This window comes from Pectinophora gossypiella, chromosome 15 (assembly GCF_024362695.1).
Source record: "Pectinophora gossypiella chromosome 15, ilPecGoss1.1, whole genome shotgun sequence".
NCBI classification, from domain to species: domain Eukaryota; kingdom Metazoa; phylum Arthropoda; class Insecta; order Lepidoptera; family Gelechiidae; genus Pectinophora; species Pectinophora gossypiella.
In genome coordinates, this window is record NC_065418.1 from 2,783,397 (window position 1) to 2,808,324 (window position 24,928).

General features: G+C 37.8%; 2 protein-coding genes across 2 annotated transcripts in view; one reads left to right on the forward strand and one right to left on the reverse strand.

Moving 5' to 3' along the window:
• Window positions 1-5,328, reverse strand: part of LOC126373131 (transcription factor SPT20 homolog) — a 41,259-nt gene extending 35,931 nt beyond the window's left edge. The window contains exons 1-3 of the mRNA XM_050019153.1: window positions 5,238-5,328; window positions 4,218-4,389; window positions 670-743 (exon numbers count right to left, since the gene is read on the reverse strand). Coding sequence (XP_049875110.1) covers window positions 670-743; window positions 4,218-4,389; window positions 5,238-5,249 — 258 coding nt within the window. The 5' untranslated portion in view covers window positions 5,250-5,328. The remainder of the gene's footprint in view (window positions 1-669; window positions 744-4,217; window positions 4,390-5,237) is intronic.
• Window positions 5,329-19,657: 14,329 nt separating this feature from the next.
• Window positions 19,658-21,232, forward strand: LOC126373434 (lipase 3-like). The gene is made up of 2 exons (XM_050019592.1): window positions 19,658-20,329; window positions 20,531-21,232. Exons 1-2 carry the CDS (start codon window positions 19,658-19,660, stop codon window positions 21,230-21,232), a joined length of 1,374 nt encoding a protein of 457 aa, XP_049875549.1.
• The last annotated feature ends 3,696 nt before the right edge of the window (window positions 21,233-24,928 follow it).

The following is a 24,928-nucleotide window of genomic DNA, read 5'->3' on the forward strand; positions in this document are numbered from 1 at the left end:
GCACGGAATCATCTTACTTTTTCGGACAATCAGGTGATTCAAGCCTGAAAAGTCCTTACCAAACAAAGGACAGTCTCACAAAGTGATTTCGACAATGTCCCCATCGGGAATCGAACCCGGACCTCCACATCGTGAGCCTAACGCTCTAACCACTAGACCACGGAGGCTGTCAACAAACATATAGATAAACAAACATATAGACACATATTATTATAACTACTTTCTGACTCCAAGGTGGTCCAAGCCAAATCTACCATAAGTATCTCCCTAGCATTATTCCGTTTTTCACAGGGTCCGCTTACCTAACCTGATGACTTGACAGGTCCGGTTTTTTACTGAATCGACTGTCTACCTGACCTTCCGGGTTGGAAAAACCAGCCCAATCTAGGTTATGTCACATCACATACCTCCGAAAATGCATTTCTCGGAAATGTGAGTTTCCTCACGATGTTTTCCTTTACCGCTGAGCACGTGATAATCATTTATGATCCAAACATTAATTCGAAAACAAATTCGACAATCATTGGTTCAGGCCTGTGTTGGATTCAAACTTGCGACTTCAAAGTGAGAGGCAAGCGATCTACCAACTGGGCTAACACGGATTCAAACATAACAAACGTACTGAGTGATGTGATAATTTATAAGAATAAAAGATGAAAATATGCTTACTTGTTGCGGAGATTTGTCGGTGTGAAGTTCTTTGGAGTCTGCGTACTCTATGCCCGGTGTTGGAGACGGCAGTGCTGCAAAATAATAATTATAATAATTTTTGTTAAAAGCCCTTAAGTACAGCCTCCGTGGTCTAGTGGTTACAGCGTTAGGCTCACGAGCTGGAGGTCCGGGTTCGATTCCCGATGGGGACATTGTCGAAATCACTTTGTGAGACTGTCCTTTGTTTGGTAAGGACTTTTCAGGTTTGAATCACCTGATTGTCCGAAAAAGTAAGATGATTCCGTGCTTCGGAGGGCACGTTAAGCCGTTGGTCCCGGCTATTAGCCGTAAAAACACCTCCACCAACCCGCATTGGAGCAGCGTGGTGGAGTGTGCTCCATACCCCCTCCGGTTGATTGAGGGGAGGCCTGTGCCCAGCAGTGAGACGTATATAGGCTGTTTATGTTTTTTTTTTGTGCCCTTAAATAAATAAAAGACTAAAAAAATAACTAATTCCTTGACAAAAAATATTTAAATGAAGAAACATACAGAATTTAATTAGTATTCAAATTAATATTATCTAGTCAAATTGATAGTATTTTATTCATCTCCCTAGCGTCATCCCGTTTTGCACGGGGTCCGCTTACCTAACCTGAAGATTTGACAGGTCCGGTTTTTTACAGAAGCAACTGCCTGTCTGACCTTCCAACCCGCGAAGGGTAAACCAGCCCAATATAGGTTAGGTGGCATACCTCCGAAACGCATTCGGGAACGTGAGTTTCTTCACGATAATCCTTCACCGCTGAGCACGTGGTAACAATTTATGATCCAAACATTCGAAAATCATTGGTTTTTTAGGCCTATGCTGGGCTTCGAACGTGCGACCTCAAATTGAGAGTCAAGCGTTCTACCAACTGGGCTGCCACGGCTCACAATAGTATCTAATTAATAATATCACGTTGGTGGTATAGAAAGCTCGGTGACGTGTGGGTACTTAGTTGATTTTACGATGGATGTACCTCTGACTACCCCATTGGGATATAGTTGTGAGGTTATGTTACGTTACGTGTTATCTACTTGAGGAGGTCGGTGGCGCAGCGGTAAACACGCTCGGTCTGCGATTGTTGAAGTTAAGCAACTTTCCACAAAAAAAAGTTTTCATCTCGAGCTCCTCCGTGCTTCGGAAGGCACGTTAAGCCGTTGGTCCCGGCTGCATTAGCAGTCGTTAATAACCACGAATCCGCACTGGGCCCGCGTGGTGGTTTAAGGCCCGATCTCCCTGTCCATCCATAGGCAAGGCCCGTGCCCCAGCAGTGTGGACGTTAATGGGCTGGTGATGATGACGTGTTATCTATAGGTATTGTATTTTCACAATCGATCAAATATAGCAATTCTTCTATTCATAAAAAAATATTTCGATAATGACTGAGATTTAAATTTGAGACGACTATCTAGAATAAAACAATACTGCTAAAGTGAATTCCAAAATTAGAATAAAGAATGGGTGTACAGTCACGAGCATTAATATGTATGTACACTTTTGTACCATGTCACATTAACTTTTTTGACAAATTGAACTGTAAGTCTCACTAAATGTCAAATATGTTAGTGCGACAGTGTCCTAAAGTGGGTACATTATGTTGCTCATGACTGTACGTGTAGAATGGTAACTCCCCGCTCCGCATCAATAGGCTAATTTCCAACTACCAGTTACTTTACAAATCCATCAAAGGTAAAAAAAAAGTCGGATGAAAGGGTATGTTGAATCTTGGTAAAAGCCACTTGGTGTCTCACTAACATATTTGACATTTAGTAAAACTTACAGTTCAATTTGTCAAAAAAGTTAATGTGACATGGTACAAAAGTGTATACATATTAATGCTCGTGACTGTACACCCATTCTTTATTCTAATTTTGGAATTCACTTTAGCAGTATTGTTTTATTCTAGATAGTCGTCTCAAATTTAAATCTCAGTTATTATCTTCTACTAAATATTTACGCATGCTAAGATTCTATACTTAGTCTTGGGACTTTTATTCCTTAATAGACGACCTTTATTCCACTCAGTAATTTGTAGTAACAGGGCAAAGAGATGGTTCGGAACAAACTATTTAATGAATATTCCGTGAAATGTCACAGGTTCTACATGCTTATAAATAAGGACTGTGAGAGATTGTTTTTGTTGATGCTACGTATAGAACGGCAACTCTCCGCTCCCCACCAGCGTCTGAGCTAGGTTTACCTCACCCCCTTCGAAGATAGTTTAGACTTGAATAGACGTCACACACACAGATGCGCGTGTACGATAAAGTTAATGTGTAGTGTCTGTGTAAAACGAGTGTGTAAGTATGAAGTGTCCTAGGTATGGCATAGGTATCAAAAATAATATAATAAATAAAAAAGTAAAATATATGTATTCTCTGTTGTCTCATTACGATTCCTGTTGCCTATCGATAGTTGAAAGCAAAACAAAAATATTCCTGTCTCTGGTCGCCTGGAAGAAATTGCTTAGAGCAATAATGCCGCCAATTGTACTGTTATTTTTACTGCTGAGCATGTGATAATAATTTATGACCCAAACATGAATTCGAAAACAAATTCGACAATCATTGCTTTACGCCTGTGCTGGATTCGAACCTGCGACCTCAGAGTGAGAGGCAAGCGTTTTATCAACTGGGCTACCACGGCTTAATCGATAATATTACTTTTTGTCCCGAGCCAGAGCCCTCAGAACTCCCTTGCAAATGGTCGGCAGCGAGTGAACGGAAATAAAAAGGAAAACTAAACGTATGACCCTTTTACTAAATAATTACACAAAAGAAAAGGAAAATACATACTTAAAATAAAAGCGAAAATAAAAAGGAACTTAAAAACAACGACCGTTCTTAGTGAGAGCGAAAAATTTGAAGAAAAAAGACAAACGACAATCAAACCATATAAGTAGAATAATACATACATACACATACATAAAAAGCCTATATACGTCCCACTTCTGGGCACAGGCCTCCCCTCAATCAACCGCAGTGGAGCAGCGTGGTGGAGTATGCTCCATACCCCCTCCGGTTGATTGAAGTAGAAGAATAAAACATAGAAATTCTTATAAACTAAAGAGATTGTATATAAATTATCAAATGTATAAAAGCCATGATAAAAGTGTTCGTGGGTCATTTACATCTAATGCGATCCCTGAGGCAAACCTACAATAAGCCACATTAAAAAAATAGTGGTATCCTGAGGGTCTAGGAACAGCCTCCGTGGTCTAGTGGTGAGAGCGTCGGATTCACGATCTGGAGGTCCGGGTTCGATTCCCGATGAAATCACTTTGTGAGACTGTCCTTTGTTTGGTAAGGACTTTTCAGGCTTGAATCACCTGATTGTCCGAAAAAGTCAGATGATTCTGTGCTTCGGAAGGCATGATAAGCCGTTGGTCCCGGGATATTAGCCCAAAACACCTCCTACAACCCCCTCCGGTTGATTGAGGGAAGACCAGTGCCCAGCAGTGGGGCGTATATAGGGTGTTCATGTTATGTACTTAGGGTATGTATAAAATCTTAAAAAAGCTTACCGTTAGGAACAGCAGGAGTTCTTTTCTCTACTCCCGCGTTTCCTTCTACCAGCGCTCGCTTCTCAGTGTTACTCTGCGTTGTCTTCTGTTTACTTCTAGAAGGTGCACTACTTCTAGAAGATGATTGCTCCTCTGCGGCCTGGCTTACAGCAGCTAGCAGAAGTAACGCTACCTGCACAGATTATTTTTTTTCATGTTTTTGCCGAATGTATATTTTAACAGACTTCGAAAAAAGAAGTAAGTAATAATGTTTTATTTTTTATTTGAATTATAATCCCTTAGGGCTCTATCTCACTAGGACACCATGATGGCTCAACCATGGTAGTGTCTTCTTGGTTGCGCAACGAACAAGACCACGCCACCATGATGTTCATGGTGTTAACGGCCTCCGTGGTCCAGTGGTTGAGCGTTGTGCTCACGATCCGGAGACCTCGGGTTCGAATACCAGTGGGTACATATCAGAAAAATCACTTTGTGATCCCTAGTTTGGTTAGGACATTACAGGCTGATCACCTGATTGTCTAAACGTAAGATGGTCCGTGGAAGGCACGTTCCCGGTGGTTCCGGTTACTACTTACTGATGTAAGAACGTAGTCGTTACATGAGTCATGTCAGGGGCCTTTGGTGGATCAATAATAATCCTGACAGGGTTGATGAGGTTGGTAATCCACTTCACAACCCACATGATAAATGAAGAGACCATGGTGTTCTATTGTGAAATAGCCGCTTTTTATAGCCGTCTTGGGATGATAATAATTTGTCTAACACTACAAAATATAGTGTACGCACTAAAATAATTCTATTCTTAATAGCAGCGGTCATCAAACCAATGATCATCATCAGCGAAATACCTACACTTTAACGTAACATAAACATTCTAATGTACAACTAAAATAGAACAAAACACAAGTGATGCACTCAAACAACTAGTCGCGAAGCTTCTTCACCACAAACTTTCACAAGTTACACAATAATATTTAACTAAAATAATAAAACCATAATAGAACAAAAAAGACGCACCGTTAACTTCATTTTGGACGTTTACTGTCACTATTAGATCTATTCGTGCGCTTGCGCGCAATCCGTGCGTAAATATGGTCCTGAGCGCGGTCGATCGATGATAGTGCGCACGCCGGGTGCGCGCTGTCGCTTATATGCTCTTGCGCATGTCACTTATGCGCTTTATAATGGTGAATGTGTGTATTGGCTGTGTGAATATTTTCTGCATACTTTATAGTGTTTCGTATATTATAAAACGTGCGAGAGAAATAAGCCTATTGCATTTGGCTCGTCGTGTACTTTTCGGTCTTCTTCTTCTTCTATCGTGTAGGCTGTGAGGTGGAATACCAACCTCAGCAACTCTGGTGTCAGGGTTATTATTTAGCCGCCCAATGCCCCTGACATGGCTCATGTAACGATTACTCACTTACATCAGTAAGTAGTAACCGGGGCCATCGGCAAAAGAAATGTAATGTAATGCCCTGAAACCGTTCACTGTCAATTTCACCGCTAATACATCAGTGCAATACACTACCTCAGGTGAAGGAAAACGTTGTGAGGAAACCCACATACCCGAGAAATGAGGTATGTGACCTAACCTATTATTGAGCTGGTTTTCCCCTAGAGTCGAAAGACCTAATTGGTAGTACCTTCTATAAAAAAATGGACCTGTCAAATCCGAATCTTCAAGTTTGTCTCCGTGAAAAACGGGATAATTCTAGGACTACCTACTCTGTCAACCCACAGTGGAACAGCATGAGAAAGAATACTCCATATCTCCTCCGGTTGATAGAGAAGTCTGTGGCTAGCAGTGGGAGGAATAAAGGTTCTTTATTAAAGTAAAATTATTGTATTTTTTTTTTTGGAATGACTAATGTTACAGAAGCAAGGGAAGTGTGTCAGGATCGAAACAAATATAATTTCATAGTCTCTCTTTACCCCGGTTGGAAATAGGTTTGAGTTAATGCATACAAAGAAACATAAGACCACGCCCATTTCCTGTTGGGGTAGGCAGAAACTACGGAATTCCACTCTCATCAAAGACTTCATAGATGCTCGCCTAATTACTTACTAACCTAACCTTTATTTAAAACATCCTGGATCTGATTTGAGTTTATGTATACAGTCATAAGTCATTATGTACCCATTTTAGAACCCTGTCATACTAACATATTTGACATTTAATGAGACTTACAGTTTCATTTGTCAAAAAAGTTAATGTGACATGGTACGTGTATACATATTAATGTTAAGTTAAGTGTATACATATGAATGCTCGTGACCGTACATGTATGTTGTATTTTCGCTGCGCACGCGCCGATTCTCGTCGATCTGAGTTTAGGGTCACACATGTTGGCACACCCGTGCGCGTACCAACTCCAGTGGTCTGTCTACCGCGTTTAATTGACTTGCAACTTTCGTAAACCGCCCTGCTAGGGTCGCCGTACTAGTTGCACAACTCATGCGCAAATAATTATCTTATTTAGATATTTTATACCCTACTTTATGTGTTATTATGTCGGGGTTTGATTGTGATAATGATTTGTTATTAAAATTTAGTTACTGCATAAAATATTTGTATGAACACACATTAAAATACATAAACAAATCATAATTTTAACAACACACACATTATTTAAAACAATTCAAATCATTTGTAATCCCTAGTTTGGTTAGGACATTACAGGCTGATCACCTGATTGCCCGACAGTAAGATGATCCGTGCTTCTGAAGGCATGTTAAGCTGTCGGTTCCTGTTACTACTTACTGATGTAAGTATGTAGTCGTTACATGAGCCATGTCAGGGGCCTTTGGCGGCTCAATAATAACCCTGACACCAGGTTTGATGTGGTTGGTAATCCACCTCATAACCCACACGATAAGAAGAAGAAGCCTAAGAAGATTAACCTAACCTAACCTTTGCCGCTTCTGCCGCTTTAACCTCTAGACCACAAAGTCTGTAAATAAATAAATAAAAAACATAACATAAACATAAATAGCCTATATACGTCCCACTGCTGGGCACAGGCCTCCTCTCAATCAACCGGAGAGGGTATGGAGCATACTCCACCACGCTGCTCCACTGCGGGTTGGTGGAGGTGTTTTTTACGGCTAATAGCCGGGACCAACGGCTTAACGTGCCCTCCGAAGCACGGAATCAACTTACTTTTCCGGACAATCAGGTGATTCAAGCCTGAAAAGTCCTTACCAAACAAAGGACAGTCTCACAAAGTGATTTCGACAATGTCCCCATCGGGAATCGAACCCGGACCTCCAGATCGTGAGCCTAACGCTCTTACCACTAGACCACGGAGGCTGTTCTGTGTGGAGGGTGTGAAATAAATAAAAATAAAATTAAAAATAAATAAAACATTTTCACCACCCGCCCTAGAGCTGTTTAAATAATAAAACAATTGAAACAAGAATTACGATTTATATTTGCAACAGAGCCGAAACCTTTCTAAACACCAACAATACGTAATAGAGGTGAACTAAGATGTAGAATTCAGAAGTAAAACTGAATAGATAGTTTACATAACACTTGAAATGTTTGGAGAAGAATGTATATTATAGAGGTTAGACAGGCCGTCCCTTCTGTAAAAAATAGACCTGTCAATTCAAAATCTTTATGTTAGGCTATGACCCTGTGAAAAACGGGATAATGCTAGCAGATGATGAAAGTACGTTCCATTGTGGAGTATGCTCCATACGCGCTCTGAGGAGGCCTGTGCGGCGTGCGCAGTGGTGAGAAGTGTACCTTCACGCTGTCTATGTTATGGTCTTATTATTTAATGCGTGATTCAACCAGCTGCTTATCTTTAGGTGTGTCGTAACACCCACAAAGAGATTGTGTCATTTCTAACACATTGGACGGTTGTAGATTGTCTCATTATAATTATCAAAAATAGCAGGAAAATTGCCCCACTCGATTCTACTCGTGCTGTTAAGAGGATTACGGGTAGGTAGTAGGCTTTACTGGTCACCATACATACATACATAAACTACCTATATACGTCCCACTGCTGGGCACAGGCCTCCCCTCAATCAACCGGAGGGGGTATGGAGCATACTCCACCACGCTGCTCCACTGCGGGTTGGTGGAGGTGTTTTTACGGCTAATAGCCGGGACCAACGGCTTAACGTGCCCTCCGAAGCACGGAATCATCTTACTTTTTCGGACAATCAGGTGATTCAAGCCTGAAAAGTCCTTACCAAACAAAGGACAGTCTCACAAAGTGATTTCGACAATGTCCCCATCGGGAATCGAACCCGGACCTCTATATCGTGAGCCTAACGCTCTAACCACTAGACCACGGAGGCTATTACTGGTCACCTTTATATGTTATTTTATTTTTAAAATACGCGGGAAAGAAATGTCTGGTGATAGGCACTACGCGGATTTAAGTGGGCACCAATTATTGAGTACTATTTCAACTATTATTCGCTGACAAAATATGATAGTACGAGAGGGGACCGTGACATAACGTCATCGACTACCACGATGGGACCAGTTCATAGTTGTCACTGTTTGAATAGGCTTTCGAAAAAAAATAGGGTTGCTTGCTTCGGATCATTCCTCTTTCCTTTCTAGCCAACAAAAACGAGCACTAAGTTACAACTAACAGTAAGTAAGTAGGTATTTCATAACACAATCTCGGCGGCCCCTCATCACTACATCAAGAACCGGTCAAGTTGTCCGTCTGGTTCAGTGCAGTGTTATTTTTGATATGTAATGTTGCGAAACTCTGATGCTCTAGAGTACCTAGATATAACTTGAATTATATCAAGTCTATCGCGAAAGTATAGAGTTGAAAATTATCTAAGAAAACACAAAGAAAATCATGAATTTTGCGACGAAAAATCCCACTTGTTATTAGCTCAGAATCATGAGCTGAATCATCCCCCTGATATTTAATACGATATCACTAACACCAGGTATAAAATAAATCTAAATTACAATTACATTTACAATAAATTAAAAACCATTGAAATGCCGCGTGAGGCATGTATTTATTTTTTTAATAAAATTTCGGTGTCCGTTTTGGGTTTAGCACAGGTCGTTTGACGGAGAAGCGATCGCGCACGGGGATTTTAGCACCCCCTGCTTCAGTATCACCTTGCCAACCGTCATCAGCAAGGCGCCCAAGGCTGCCGGGCACTGAGGGCCTAACATTATTGGAAGTGGTAATATTTGTTTGGAGGGGTTTAGACAAATTGGCAGGTAAGCAGTAAGGCTGCTGATGCGACATTGGAGCGCCGCCGTTGATGTTCTGGACATTCTTCCGCCGTCGCTCTAAGTCGATGTCCTGCTTTGACACCGACTGCACTAACCGAGCCTTTACTAGGGGGCAGGTTAGGATATTAATAAGAGCCCTCACGGGGCATTGCAGGCTCAATAAGCACCTACACAGAATGGAGCTGACCGAGTCTCCCTTATGCAGATTCTGCTTAGGGGAAGATGAGACGCCACTACATCTGCTGTGCAGCTGTAAGGCTCTCATACATAGTAGAAGCCGTACACTTGGGGGCCACATAATGGATCCTCAGGTAGTCATGGAGCTTTCTCCCAAAAAGATGTTGGATCTCTTCGAACGGATCGGTCTAGAGGAGGATTTTTAAATGTAGGGTTAAAACCCCCTAACCCCCCCCTAAAGGTCACAATAGATCTGTCGCGGTCGCAGTGATCTCTCGGGCTGTTTTTCAGTCCGACCCTCACAATTTTCAAATAATAATAATAACCGAGCCTTTAGTGTAGATTTACACAAGCCTCAGTTAGCCATACGTTTCGCCAGAGTCCCGTCTGTTGTTCAGCAGGAAGTACTAACGTGCAGGTGGGGTTGGCTTTGGTTTCGTAGGTGACAATGAGCAGTGGGACACTTTAGGCTAGATAAGATAAAATTAATAAATCTACACGCTATAGAGATGGAGTGAGTTATCTGTGTTAAATGTAACTTTTTAAAACCCTTTATTGTTTTTATGCCTTTTATATCTGCAAAGTCACATGTTATCGCGAAAAGTTTATAAAAGATCGTAAAATGTTAATGGGCGATGTAAAATGAGAGACGTTAAACTTGACGTACGAAAAAGTTTTTTGTAATTACTTATTGTAGATTTGGATAACCCGTGGTAGCCCAGTTGGTAGAACGCTTGCCTCTAACTTTGAGGTTGCAGGTTCGAATCTAGCACAGGGCTAAACCAATGATTGTTGAATTTGTTTTCGAATTCATATTTGGATCATAAATGATTATTACGTGCTCAGCGTTGAAGGAAAACGGAGATACCTATGTGAACTAACCTGTATTGGGCTAGTTTTCCCTTCGCGGGTTGGAAGGGTAGACTTCTGTAAAGGCATCTGTAAAAAACCGGACCTGTCAAATCTTCAGGTTAGGTAGACGGACCCTGTGGAAAACGGGATAAAGCTAGGGAGATGATGACTTATTGTATATTTAGCTTGGAGCACCTTGGAGTCAGATAGTAGGTACCTATAATTTATTTATTTATTTTTTATTTATTTATTTATAATATGTACATAAAAGTCGTTCCCGTTTATTATTCATTAATTTAAGAGCCACGCTCTTGTACGTATAATATTCTCCGTTCTTGTCTATCATATGCCATTTAACAATTTATTGATTTGTTTATTTATTTATTTTATTTAACAATTTATAGCACATAGAACAGGATATAAAAATAATTAGACTAACACAAGACAGACAAACAGTCCAGCTTATTTCTAGTAGAAATCTTTTCAGTACAGCACAGCACACCGGGAAAGCGATAAACTGAAAAACATAAAAGAAACTTTTTATTATTAATAATTATTAGTTTTATTTATATATTATTTATAATAAAAAACAATGTAGTAGTCCTCATTAGTCGTCTAACACAAAAATACTTATAGTATCAAAGTTTCTTTTTTTAAAAGCAAGCAGAAATGGCCTTGTTTTGATTTGCTTCTATCAAGTTCTCACAGACTTGAATTTGAAATCTCGACCACGTAAAATTTATAGCAAGTAAATAAAGTTTATAAATATAATTACTGTGTAATTGCTCGTAAGTGAAATTACACATTTCCTGTTGATGTTTTGATTTTAATGGAGTTTTTATACAAAATTAGATTAAATTACAGAATAAAATGTATTTTTATTTCTAATTTGACTAAATTTTGTTCAAAGGTTCATTTTCAATTATTTTTATTGAAATGGCATTTCTTGAAATTACTCGATATAAATTTCTTTTAATTTTTACGTATTATAAGTTCACGACTACTAAAGTAAACAGTTGGGCTGAAGAGAGTAAGTACACATTGTGAGTAACAACATAACATTAGCCCACGACTATATCCCTATTGGGGTAGTCAGAGGTACATCCATCGCAAGACGAACTACCCACACTTCACGACCTTTCTGATCACAAGACCAATGTGATAGGTAGGTACCCAAGTAGCAATCAAGAATTGTGGTTAAGTCATATATGTCTAAACTTAAGCTAAAGTGAGATTTATCCAAATCAAATAGGACTTATTAGGACTTCATAAATTCATTTCCTTCTTTAATACTATATAGTTTTCAACAAATCCTACTTTAGATAATTTAGAATACACAAAACCAAGTTAAGTATTCACAAAACTATTTAGTCTTATCTCAGCCTACTGTTAAGTCTACAAGTATTCTTTTACTTTACTCAGATTATTTAAAGGCTCACTTAACACTAAATTGATTTAGTGAAGTATCAGTTTAGTCTTGTAAAGTAAAAATTGATTGCCTAGATATACTTAAGGCAATTTTTATTATTTGTTGCTCCTATACAAGACTGTTTTATTCGTTTTTGACTACAATAAGTAAAACATAAGAAAAGTCTATTCAATGGACGATAAAATCGAAATAGAAGCAAGCAGAAAGATGGATGAAGTCCAAATAATAACAGGATCTGGTGGTTTTCGAAGGCAGAATATTAAATACAGAAAATTAACCTGTGATAATGCACATCCCACTGTTTTTGTTAGCGATGCGATATCTTCTTCATTGCCATCATTTTTTTTATATCGATTGGTATAACACAATCATTTAATTTTGGCAAAAAAATCGTAAGTTCCTGTTTTTCAAATCCGATCCAGCGTGTGGCGGCCCAGGTACCTACGTCTCGCACAAATCTTCTCAAAAATGACTAAGCTAGTCTAACCTAGTCTAAGCGCACGGCAACACTACACCATGAAAAATCGAGTTTTATATTAAAACCTGCTAAGTTCAAATATAAAATTAGGTACCTATTAGTCTAATAATAAATAAATCCAATCAAAAACATAAATGTGAAATGAGAGCCAAGTTCAATATTATGATAAATGCTTTGGTTGTTGACTTCAACGACAAAAGAAGTGAGATCTAAATGGATGCCAAGTTCAATAGTCAGTCTTGAAATTTATTTATAAGTAACAGTATAACATATCATATCTTCTTATAACATAAGATAATATATTGTAGCCTAAGGTCTGTCTTATTGTAGGTAAGTACATATCTTCGTAACGCGTGGGTCCTTTTAAAAGGACAAATTCAAAACTAAACGTCGACTTTATAGGTATAAAACATTTGAATACCTATTAAACTCGTTTAAGATTCACGTTAAGTTAAAAAAAAATAATTAGCCAGTAAAATGGATGAGAGTTGTGTTGTATCGTGGGCGAAAAGCTGACAACCTATCACCGCTAAACACATGTTCCAACTTGCTTACCTACCCTTAAAGTACTTGTCGAATGTGGCATCAAGTGGTTTTATGATCACTTAGTGCTCTGCCTACCCCGATAGGGCATATAGGCGTGATTGTATGTTATGTTAAGTTATTCTACATACCTACCACAAAAAGACCGGCTGTCATGAGTTTTGATTACTTACTGATTCTTACATCTATAGTTAGGTACAGGCACTAATTAGGTATTTATGTTAAGCGTTCATGATAGAATCTAATTATTAAAAAGTTGCCAGTTTTTTTATTTTTTCCTTTATATTCATCTAATTACCTATCTGCATACCAAATTTTAACTCTCTAGGTCATCTGGAACTGGGTTAGAGTTTTGATAAAAATGAGTCAGTCAGTCAGTCAATGATAAAAATGAGGATTTTGGACATTAATATCTAAATAACCGTTTGAGATAAGCTTATGAAATTCAGAACACTTATATGTATCTTACAAGTCTCAATATATGAGCCAAATTTGATACGTTTATGTGAAATAGTTTTTGATTTATGAGGGGGTCAAAAGTGGCTCCAAATGGTTCGTGTAATAATACACACGGTGCGGCTCGCCAGTTCTATTTCTTGAACTTGGCTTGACATGCTAACGCGTGTCTAGATACTTTTCTTTCATTCTTTCTTTTAATAATTTTAAAAATGTACCTATTTTTAACTAAGCTTTATTCACAATCATAAACAAAACATATTATTATCTATTTTAAGTTTTGTGTATGGTTAAATGCATTTAAAGTGGGCATTAGATTCGATTCCTTTATTTTTTTAGCTTGATAAAGACATCGGGAATTTGGCCGCCTTTTTTAACAATAATGTTTTAGGTGGGATTAGAAACTACCGCGCACACACACGACGTTAATCAAATTGCAAGGGTTCTTCGTATATACAATATTCAACGGATACTCGTTAATTTTTACAATAATCACATTGTTTCCGTTGGCAATTAGAAGCGCGGTGATCGTACCTACTTTGCGTCAGCGAACCATGTAGGTACCTATGAGAATGTATGCGCGGAGACTCATTAGCAAATTGAGTTTATGTTTGTTAGTTCAAAATTGTGATAAATATTAAATAATTAAGTAAATCACATTCCTATCCAAGTAAGAACTCAGCATAACAATATTTTTTTATCTTCCACGAGTCGAAAAACTTACCTCTCAAACAAACATACTTTCCATAGGTTTTAAGCTTGTTCGATTTTAATTGTTACTTGTTACATAGATGATTCTGGCACAGAATAAACAAACATGATTTTACGACATTACTTTACTAAATCAAAATAGAGGATCACTTTAGATATAAGAGTTTTAAGTAGGAATTCACTAAATACTTTTTGTCTTAAGTTGGTATACTCCTAGACAATTGAAGTAAAATTTATCTTAACTAGTACTTGATGAAGTGCAACTTGACTTTACTTTTCTAAACTGATTCTTACGAAATCAATTGTTTCTAAAGTCTTACTTCATTTAGAAAAATATTACTTAACGCCATTTTGCACTTACAGGAAGAAAACATGTAATATTTTTTTGACAATATTATCGTCAAAAACTGAAGTAAATTAATATATATTTCTGTTGTAGTAACAATTACTGCATTCAGCTGTCACATATTAATAGAAAATGAATTTCTCTATACTATATGTCACCATTTTTTTTATTTGCTGTATAATCAAGCCAAATTTTATTATTATTTTTCTGGTATATTAAAGGCCCTTCTGTTTTTTAACACTTTCTATCGATTTTACACGAGAAACAATCATGCGTTTATAATTTCCTGTATGTGAAACGGCAGAATAACCTTTTGTTAAAACAACTTAACAAATATTTTAGACGCCATTTTCTTACAGACTTCATTTCTTGTGTTAATATAAATGTTCGCCATTATATTCTAAAATAAAGACGCGTGAAGTAAAAATCGTTTTAGTATGACCTGAAGTTTTACTTCGTTAAGTTACAATTGACTCAGTGCAATTCAATCCTATAGTCTTAACTAAGTATTGTAGATATCTTCAAGTATACATTCTTGGTATTAAGTGATACTACAAGAATTCTAAGTTTAGAATATGCAAGAACATTGTCTAAAGTAGGGTTTAAGTCTGACTTAACGTTGTCTTAAGTCTGTCTTGTATAAGAGTTAAAGTATGTGCCCACTTTTACTAAACTGTATCTTCAAGATATCTTGAGGGATATCTTGGAGACCTATAAGACTTATCCAAGACAAGGGTTTGATTTAGTCTACTTGCCTTCAAGATATCTACAATTCTCTTTTAAGACAATCGGTTGCTACTTGGGTAGTGAGCTGCGAGCCAACTGTGTTAGTGAAAACTTTGCTTAAAACACATTGGTGCAAGTTTGGTATCGGGTTTGAATCACTTGACTACAATTATTCTACAATGCTTAATACATAGCGGTCAAACATAATATATCATATACATAGCGGTCATAATAACACTCCTTTTTGCAGTCGGGTAAAATTTGAAACGTCTTCTTTGTCGTCGTCTTTTGCATTTTAGCGTCGAAATATCGAAATAGTAAGTTATAAAAATATACTTAAGGGCTATTGAGACATTTTAAAGGAAACGTTTAGTCACACAAAATTGCACCATGTTGACTCATTGGTGGGTTTAATGAACGGGTTGAGCAAACATATGAGTAGGTAGGTGCTTGTCTATTTTTAACACATGTAAGTATATTTAAAACACATAACACCGGGTTCTTACCGCGTTATTCAGGGATATGAGACTCCCGATATTTAAGGCGGTAAGAACACGGTATTATGTGTTTTCATTATGATAATAACTACGTAAACACGAAGCAATATACATGTAAGTATGTTTAAAACATCATAGAAGGGAAGCAACAAGGAAAGCAAGGAAAGACCAAGAAGAGATTACATGGAACGGATTAGAGAGAAGGTGCACGTCGTGTCTTATAAGGAAGTGAAAGAATTGGCCTTTGATAGACAAGAATGGAGAATGCTGCACCGACAAGAGCGTGGCTCTTAAATAAGCGATGATGTAATGTAAGTTATGATAAACCACACCAAATTATAATAAAATTTGGTGTGGTTTATCATATATTTCTTTTTAGGTACCGTTGGTGGAAGAAATTGCTGCTTAGCAAGGCCGCCAGATACTATATCTTTCGTGTATGTTTTGGGTAAAACTTGTATCTTCCAAGTTTAAATATCTATTCTCGACTTTGTACAGAAAGACATGTTTTTTTCATATCATTATCATGTCTGATATCCTGACAGCATAATTATTTTCGATTAATAACTCCGATTGGGACAATCAGAGGTACGATAAGGTGCAAAAGTCCAATCAGTTTCTTGCAAAGTAATAAATTAACTGGTTGCACATAAGACCTCCGGGTTACATGTCGTTTCTGTAATAGATCAAAAACAGCTACAAAAACATACATTTTATAATATATTCAATATGATTATCCCTAAAAATAGTCGATCTGAAAGTAAACTGCTATCAATTCAACGACTCGCTATAAATCCTGGGATAGAAACTTGGCTTCATCCCGGAATCCTGGTATCAATTTCTATGTCAAACCTGTCACGGGATAGCCTTGTGCGATGTGTCACGCCTGCCGACAGATTTGTCCCATTTGTTACTTGTCCGTTTCAGTTCCAAGCGAATTTACATGTTGCTATATTTGATACTGAACTATGTTATCGTATAACGCCTTCCGTGGTTGAGCGTTGGGCTCACGATCTGGCGGTCCCGGGTTCTAATCGCGGGACGTTTCACATAAATCACTTTGTTATCCCCAGTTTGGTTAGAAAATTGCAAACTGATCACCCGATTGTCTGGAAGTAAGATCCGTGCTTCGGATGGCTTGTATCATCGTCTTATAATGAAAATTACGTAAGCGCTTTTTTAATCACATCTTTATGTTTTTCTTGTTAATAAAACCTCGAAGTAGACAAGCTTTAAGCCAGTTAAAAAATTGTGGTTGAGATCAGAAATTTTCATTAACCTGTGCGCATTATAGGTCAATAATATAACATATTATCACGCTTGTATACCCGGAGGGGGAAGCAGTGTGTAATGACATTAAGTCGTAGTAATTCCTATGTGATGATGATTATGACTACGCTGCTCCAGTGTGGGATATTCCACTCAATATCAACTCTGAATCATCCTACCTAAGCAACATGAATCCTGTGTTTCTTAGTTTTCCAATTGTACTAATTCATGCATACATCGAAGCGAAGTCAATACGTTCCCACGATACATTTTCTGACTGGCACAGACATCTATGGCACAATATACGTACCATTCAAGCAGTACCATAGCTTCATACAGATTTCAATCAAATGTTATGACTTATTGCACAAAATAAAGGACATAAAAAATGTTATATTTAGTTACACATAAAACACATTCATATTTAATACTTACATACGTATGTATGATTATAAACTCACGCCTATTTCCCACCGGGGTAAGCAGAGACTATGGAATTCCATTTGCTTCGATCCTGACATACTTCTCTTGTTTCCTCCACATTCATCAATCGGTTCATACACGCACGCCCCGGTTCAGAGTAGATCGTACTGAAGTTTTCGTACTGAATTTAATAAATAATTGATATCTTGTGATTGTCAATAGGGTCGCCCTCTATTACATGGCACTTGAACATAGCTGACGAGGAGAGGATGTATGTACGGTCACGAGCATTAATATGTATACACTTTGATACCATGTCACATTAACTTTTCTGACAAATTGAACTGTAAGTCTCACTAAATGTCAAGTATGTTAGTGCGACAGAGTCCTAAAGTGGGTACATTATATTGCCCATGACTGTACTATACACATTGACCTATCCTTTTGGAGGTAGAGGCATGAAGTTATGTTATGTTACATAAAAATAAAATGATTATAAAGAGGCGAGCTTATTACTCTACAGCAATGTTGATTACCCTACAACGAGATTGGCTAGTTTTTCGGAAAATGGTAAACGCCTAAGTTTTTCCCACTCTGTATGAAAATAAGGGTCCAAGTGACCAACACAAACGGCAGGTACTAACTGACTGCCCGATGTCTACCTTACCCTTAACATTATATTGCATTGTAGCTTTTAATCCTGGTCTAAATGAAAGGGAAGTTACCACACTGCTTGTATATCTCCTCTGTGCAAAATGTTACGTAACTACGTCATACGGTCCTCCGTACGGATCTCATTTCGGTTGTCAAACATAATACTTGAAACAAAGTTAGGTTATGCTTAGAATAGAATTGCTTCTATAGTACAGACTTCACCAGCTGTTGTGTTTGGTAAAACACTCGGATATTACTATCTTGCTTCTTTTTTAATTAATAGCAGTCGTAGTAATATGCTCAAAAATGAATAATTATAATAATTATATAAATTGAAATTACCTACATCAGGATTCTTTCGAAGCATATCATCAGCACCAGCCCATTAACGCCACTGCTGGGCACGGACCTTCCCTATGGATGGATAGGGAGATCGGGCCTTAAACCACCACGCGAGCCCAGTGCGGATTGGTGGTTATTAACGATTGCTAATGCAGCCGGGACCAACGGCTTAACGTGCCTTCCGAAGCACGGAGGAGCTCGAGATGAAAACTTTTTTTTTGTGGTCACCCATCGAAATCGAATCGAAGCGTATACCCTGGCCGAATAAGATAAGGTGGATTTGGTCGATTAATGATTTTGTTTTCAATCGGATGCCACCAAGAATGAATTGTTGAAAAACTGTTTGGAAATCAGCTTTTCACCATGACTGTACTATACAAAAAAAAATCGAGCGACATCAAGCCACTTGCCGTAAAGAGACTCAACGTAGCGGGAATCGCCGTTTGGGGAGTCGCTGTCAACGCAAAAATTCCCTAAATTCGATGTTTTTCACACTGAATTTTTCAAAACAAACAAAATAGTACCAGGTACGGTCACGAGCATTAATATGTATACACTTTTGTACCTTGTCACATTAACTTTTTTGACAAATTGAACTGTAAGTCTCACTAAATGTCAAATATGTTAGTGCGACAGAGTCCTAAAGTACCCAATTATATTGCTCATGACTGTAAATCCTGACAGTGAATGAATCCTACGTGCTTTCAGCATTATAAAGAACTCAGCCTACATCTCGAGCCATACATTCATAAAGAGACCCCCACAAATAGTCGTCGACGCTCGAGAGACGCTAGTTTGCGGGGTTTAAACAGTCAATACACGTCCTACTACTGAGCACAGACCTCCCCTCAATCATCGAAGGGGGTATGGAGCATACTCCACCACGCTGCTCCACCGCGGGTTACCAGGCCAAGGGTTTTTTTTCTAGCCTTTCATGTCCCACAAGAAACGAGTTATGGTTTGAATATTTTTAACAAACGTTGACCAGAAAATAAAACGGAATAAAATGTTTAGAAGTTTTATTCCCAATATCCCAAGTTAAGTGAACCTCTCAAATATATTTTTTTGCGGTCCGAAACTGAATGAGAACCGTCCTAAAACGCTCTGAAGTGTAAATTGGCGTCTTTATCCTCAAGCGATTTCCTCAGAAATACGAGAAGTGTTAGTGTTATTAAATTCCACATTCAATATTATTGCGAGACGTTTAGTAATTTCACACGAGATTATTTTGACAAGACAAGTTGATATTTAGAGTGATAAAGCAGTTTTCTTTCAGAGTCGATTTCAAAACTGTCTCCACCATGCCGGGAACTGGTTGTGCAGATTTTGCAATCTTCCGTTCATTTTTGGTAGTTCCTCAAATTATAGATATTCTTTGCAATTCTACAACTGCGTTAGAACCAAATGCCAGCCCGAAAGTTACTTCTGTCCCAACTGGAAGAAACGAATTAGTGGAATTTATAAACACAGTGCTGAGTGTTGCCAAGCCCAAACTCACTCTTGAAGCCTTAATTGGAGACATATCCCTAGACCATATTGCTGAATACGAAGAAGGTGTCAAAACAGGTGATCAAGATTTAAACATCACTCAACTTTTAAAAAAATATGGTTACAAATCCGAGACGCATTATGTGACAACCAGAGATGGATATATTCTGAAGATATTTAGGATTCCAAGTAACGGTACCATCGTGTACTTGGAGCATGGATTTTTATCAAATTCTGATGATTGGGTGGTGACAGGACCTGACACTGGGTTAGCGTACTTGCTAGCAGATGCAGGATATGATGTGTGGATAGGCAATGCTCGTGGAAACAAGCACTGTCAACAACATGTAAGGTTATCGCCTGATGATGAAGCGTTCTGGAACTTCAGTTGGGATGAAATAGGAAGATACGACCTGCCAGCGGTGATAGACTACATATTGGAGTTAAACGAAAAGCCAAATCTCATATATATCGGGCATTCTCAGGTAATTATGTTACTATCTTGATACTTTTTCTCATTTAACTTGTGTTTGAAACTAAACCCTTTTATAAAGTCTTGTTAAATATTAGAAGCAATGCCTTTTCTGTCTTTTTTCAACGATAAAAACGTATCTTTACCGGTATTACAGTTTCATTTAGGAGTAAACCTCTAGGTTAGTAAAATTTATTATTTTATTTATTTTTAGGGTACAACGGCCTTCTTCGTCCTTTGCTCTGAGTTGCCAGAATATAACAAGAAGATATCCTTTATGGTCGCTTTGGCTCCAGTCGCCTGGATGTCTCACACCACCAGTCCTCTATTCCAGTATCTTGCCCCTTTCGCTCAAGATGACAACTCCATAATGCGGAAGGTTTTAGGGCCATCAATATCACATAACGACCCACTTACAGCCGTGCTTAAAGCTGTTTTCTGCAACGGGAATATCATAAAAAACATCCTTTGTAACAATATAATGTTTCTCTTCATGGGATTCGATAATGCCCAGTTGAATTATAGAGCTCTGGCTACGATCAATAATCACTCTCCTGGTGGTGCAGCTACTAAGCAACTTGAGCACTTCGCGCAGAGCATAGAATCTGGATATTTTCGAAGATTCGATTATAAACTGGACAATGTAGAAATGTATGGATATAGAGAGCCGCCCCGTTATGAAGTGGAGAAGATAACAGTGCCGATGGCAATATTCCATGCACTTGCGGATTGGGTGGCTGATCGGCAAGATTTGGAGATACTCATGGCCAAACTCAGGAATCATTTCACGTTCCATATTGTACCTTATGAGAATTTCGCTCATCTGGACTTCTTGTACGCACGAGATGTAGCGAAACTGGTTTATCGTGATGTTTTGCAGTTGCTGAAAGGTTTTACCAGTTTTACAGAAAAATAGACGGCGTTCTAAGTTCGTTCTATCATTAATCGTTTCATTTTTAGGTTTTCTTCGACATAATTTATTGTAGATTTGCCGCAAGTGGCATTAACTGCTTACTTGGTCGGATAAAATTAAATGGGGAGTGCTGAAGGCTTTAATCCGATTTAAAAGTCAGGCTTTAACACCACAAAGTGTAAATACAAGTTGTCTTGTGGTTATTTGTACCCTCTGAGGTGACCTATAGTACCTATGTAAGCATTGATACCTATAGCTACAGTAAGTGCACAAAAACATTGTTGCCTTCGCTTCACGTTTTCAGCTCATATTACATAATTAATGAATAGTTGATCCTGCTAGGGAAGCAAAAGGGATCGTATTCAGATATTATATTTGTCTGTATGGTGGAACAAAGGGTTTAGCCCGCACCTGTCATCAGCAATAACCCGCGCCGTATGGGTGTACCTTATACGGGGACCCAATGTGGCTGATGACGCATCTTGTTTGTTATATACAGGGTGTTAGTGACATCGTAACCAAAACTTTGAGGGATGATTCAGGCTATGATTCTGAGTTGATATCAAGTAGAATTTTCCATTGCAAAAGTATAGAAATGAAAATAATAATAAAAAAACTAAAAAACAATCATGAATTTATTTTGCGACGGAAAATTCCACTTGATATTAACTCAGAATAGTGAGCTGAATATTCGGTACTGTGTTACTTAATTTTCTGTCGCAAATTCATGTTTCTCTTTTGTTTTTTAAATGATTTTCTTCACTCATTATTATTTAAATATTAATAATAATATTTTATTCCGAAACAAACATTAGTTATAATTATTTACAAACAATCAACTTAAGACAAAATTACTATAAAATTGAAGAATTTATGAGATAAAACTGATGAAGATTACCCGTCGCACTACCAATATTGCATGCCTATTTTTTAAGCAAAACATGATGTACCTATTTACACTTGTTACCATGTTTTAAGGAAATAAATGATTATGATTATGAAAGTATTGGTACATATTTAACTGTTATTAGACATTCTTACAAGATTAGCTGTAACTCCTGCACTAGGCTAAAGTCCGTATCGCAGAAGTCATGTTCAAACGTTACCATTATAGTTAGAACATACTGTCTTGGACTCTGCTAATATATTTTAAAGATTTGGACCAAAGCTTATACAAAGTTTAGCAATGTCCTTTCAGGCAGGTAAACGTTGATTAATATTTGAAGCTGGCAACCCACCACACACGATACGATCCAAGTTTGCTCGTAAACCGTACCAGCGTGATCGTTCATAAAATTATAACATCTGCTCTCCACACACGCGTACCTTCCATAAAGTCTAATGCTTTAGAATAACCTCATATATTGCAGAGATTCCTGTTTTTATCTTGGAATAAAACAAGGGGATTGACTTGAGGTCACATACATTTGTTGGCACTTTCAAAAAAGGAACGTCACGTCACTTTTTAAGAGAAAAACGTTTTGGCCGGTGTTCCGTCTGGGACTACGAAGAAAAAACAAGTGAAGACGATAATTGTCGAGAGAAGCGAAAAGTAAAAGACTAGTTGCTGTATTCTTTTGTATAATATTTCTTATTATAATTTGTAGTAATAATATTTGGTTTCCGTAATAAGAGTGATATTTTGTGGTACTTAACATTTACTGATTAAAACTGGGTATGTTACTAATATTTACGTTTTATTGTAGAGTTTGATAACACATTTTATTCGATTACACAGTCGTTTTCCGTAGTAATAGGCTACTTTAGTCAAATCAGTCACTTTTTACTTAACGACAAAAGACTAAATAACTTTAAAACATGATAAAATGTCAGACTTATTATTGCGCTTTTCTTAATTAAATAGAAAAAAAGATAATGTTTTCCGTCAGTTTTAGGTCTGTCTTGATTTAGTAATCAGAATTTCATAATTTATCGTGAACCTAGTACAAGTCCCAATAGGCTAGTTGCCAACTAGTCAAATCAGTTACTTTTTACTAAACGTCAAAACACGAAATTACTATGGAATTTGTATGAAAGGGCACACTGTGACGTCAAAGAAAAACGTGATAAAATGTCGGACTTATTATTACGTTTTTCTTGATTCATAAATAAATTAATAAAAAAATGAAAATGTTTTCCGACAGTTTTAGATCTGTCTTTGTTCAGTAATTAGAATTTCATAATTTATCTTGAACCTACGCGATCCAATTGTTTGCTACTTAGCAAATCCCGGATAACCCGGTTAGGAGAAAGCGTGACTTATATCACCTATACCGTAGTGTCCCGGGTTCGAAGCAGGCTCTAAACCACTGAAATCGACTTTATGAGTTTGAATTCATGTCACAATGATCAAGTTTCAAGGATTTGTGCCTGGTTAATGGCAATAGGCCTACCCCCTATTACATAAGACATTTTGTGATAACGGCCTCCGTGGTCCAGTGGTTGAGCGTTGGACTCACGATCTGCAGGCCTCGGGTTCAAATCCCGGTAGGGACATATCACAAAAAATCACTTTTTGATCCCTAGTTTGGTTAGAAAATTACAGGCTAATCACCTGATTGTCCGAAAGTAAGACGATCCGTGCTTCGAAAGGCATATTAAGCCGTTGGTCCCGATTACTATTTACTGATGTACTTAAGTGAGTAATCGAAGAAGAACATAAGACATAAAATATTGCTGATGAGGATGTGTATGTACTAAAAAAACTCTGCTTACCTCTTATGGGATACAGGCGTGATGGTGTGTTTGCAACTTGCTAAGCCCTCAAGTGTATCTTGGGACACAAGTCGATATTAGTTGCAGTTAGTTTCCCAGCAATTGTACGAGTAATTTTCATAACATGAAAAAAATTGGACAAAACTGTAAATAAGGACAAGCGATATCAACTTTCGCATAACATTCGAGCAATTTTCGTTTCCTTTTTCAAGGAAATGATTTCTTGATGACCAGCGAGTAAACAAATCATTTAAAAATTGAGGTTTTGACCTCGCCTACACGAGGACAAACGATTTTTAGGGTTCCGTACCTTAAATGGTCAGATGATTTAGAAATAGATAGAAAGGCAGACCTATACACAATAGTAGGTAGATATTGAAAAAAAAACAACGATAAAATGTGTAATAATTTTTGTAAATGGTTTTCCTTTATATTTTTTTATATTTCTTCCTCTCAGACGACGCCCTGAGCCGAGGTTTGCGCCCAACTGGGCATACTCAGGACTGTTGTCTTGAATTTTGTACCGGGTGAGAGCCCTCATCGCGCTCCATTTATCCGGCCAAGTAGTTAATGCCATCTGCGGCAAATCTACAATAAGTCACGTTAAAAAAAAAATACGTTACTTTAATTATGCAAACCCCGACTCGCTCTTAGCCGTTTTTTTCTTGCTGTAATTTCCTGCCCCTGCCTCGTGTAACGTTTTCATAATAAAAATGACACTATGGCGTTATATTTATCATTGTCATTGTTCAAAGATGAGGTTAGGTAGACGGAAGACATTTAAGGAAGATAAAATAGATAGAAACTGTCAAGGGGTGTAAGAATGTATATTCACCCTTAAGAAAAAATAATTACGTCCAAATATGGGGGCACGGAAGTGCCCCCGCCAAGACTAGCAAAGCGCAAGGGCAGGGCACTACACACCTTTTCTACTCTAAGTTCACAAACTCAACACGGTAGGCAAAATGTATGGCTGTTTCGTTA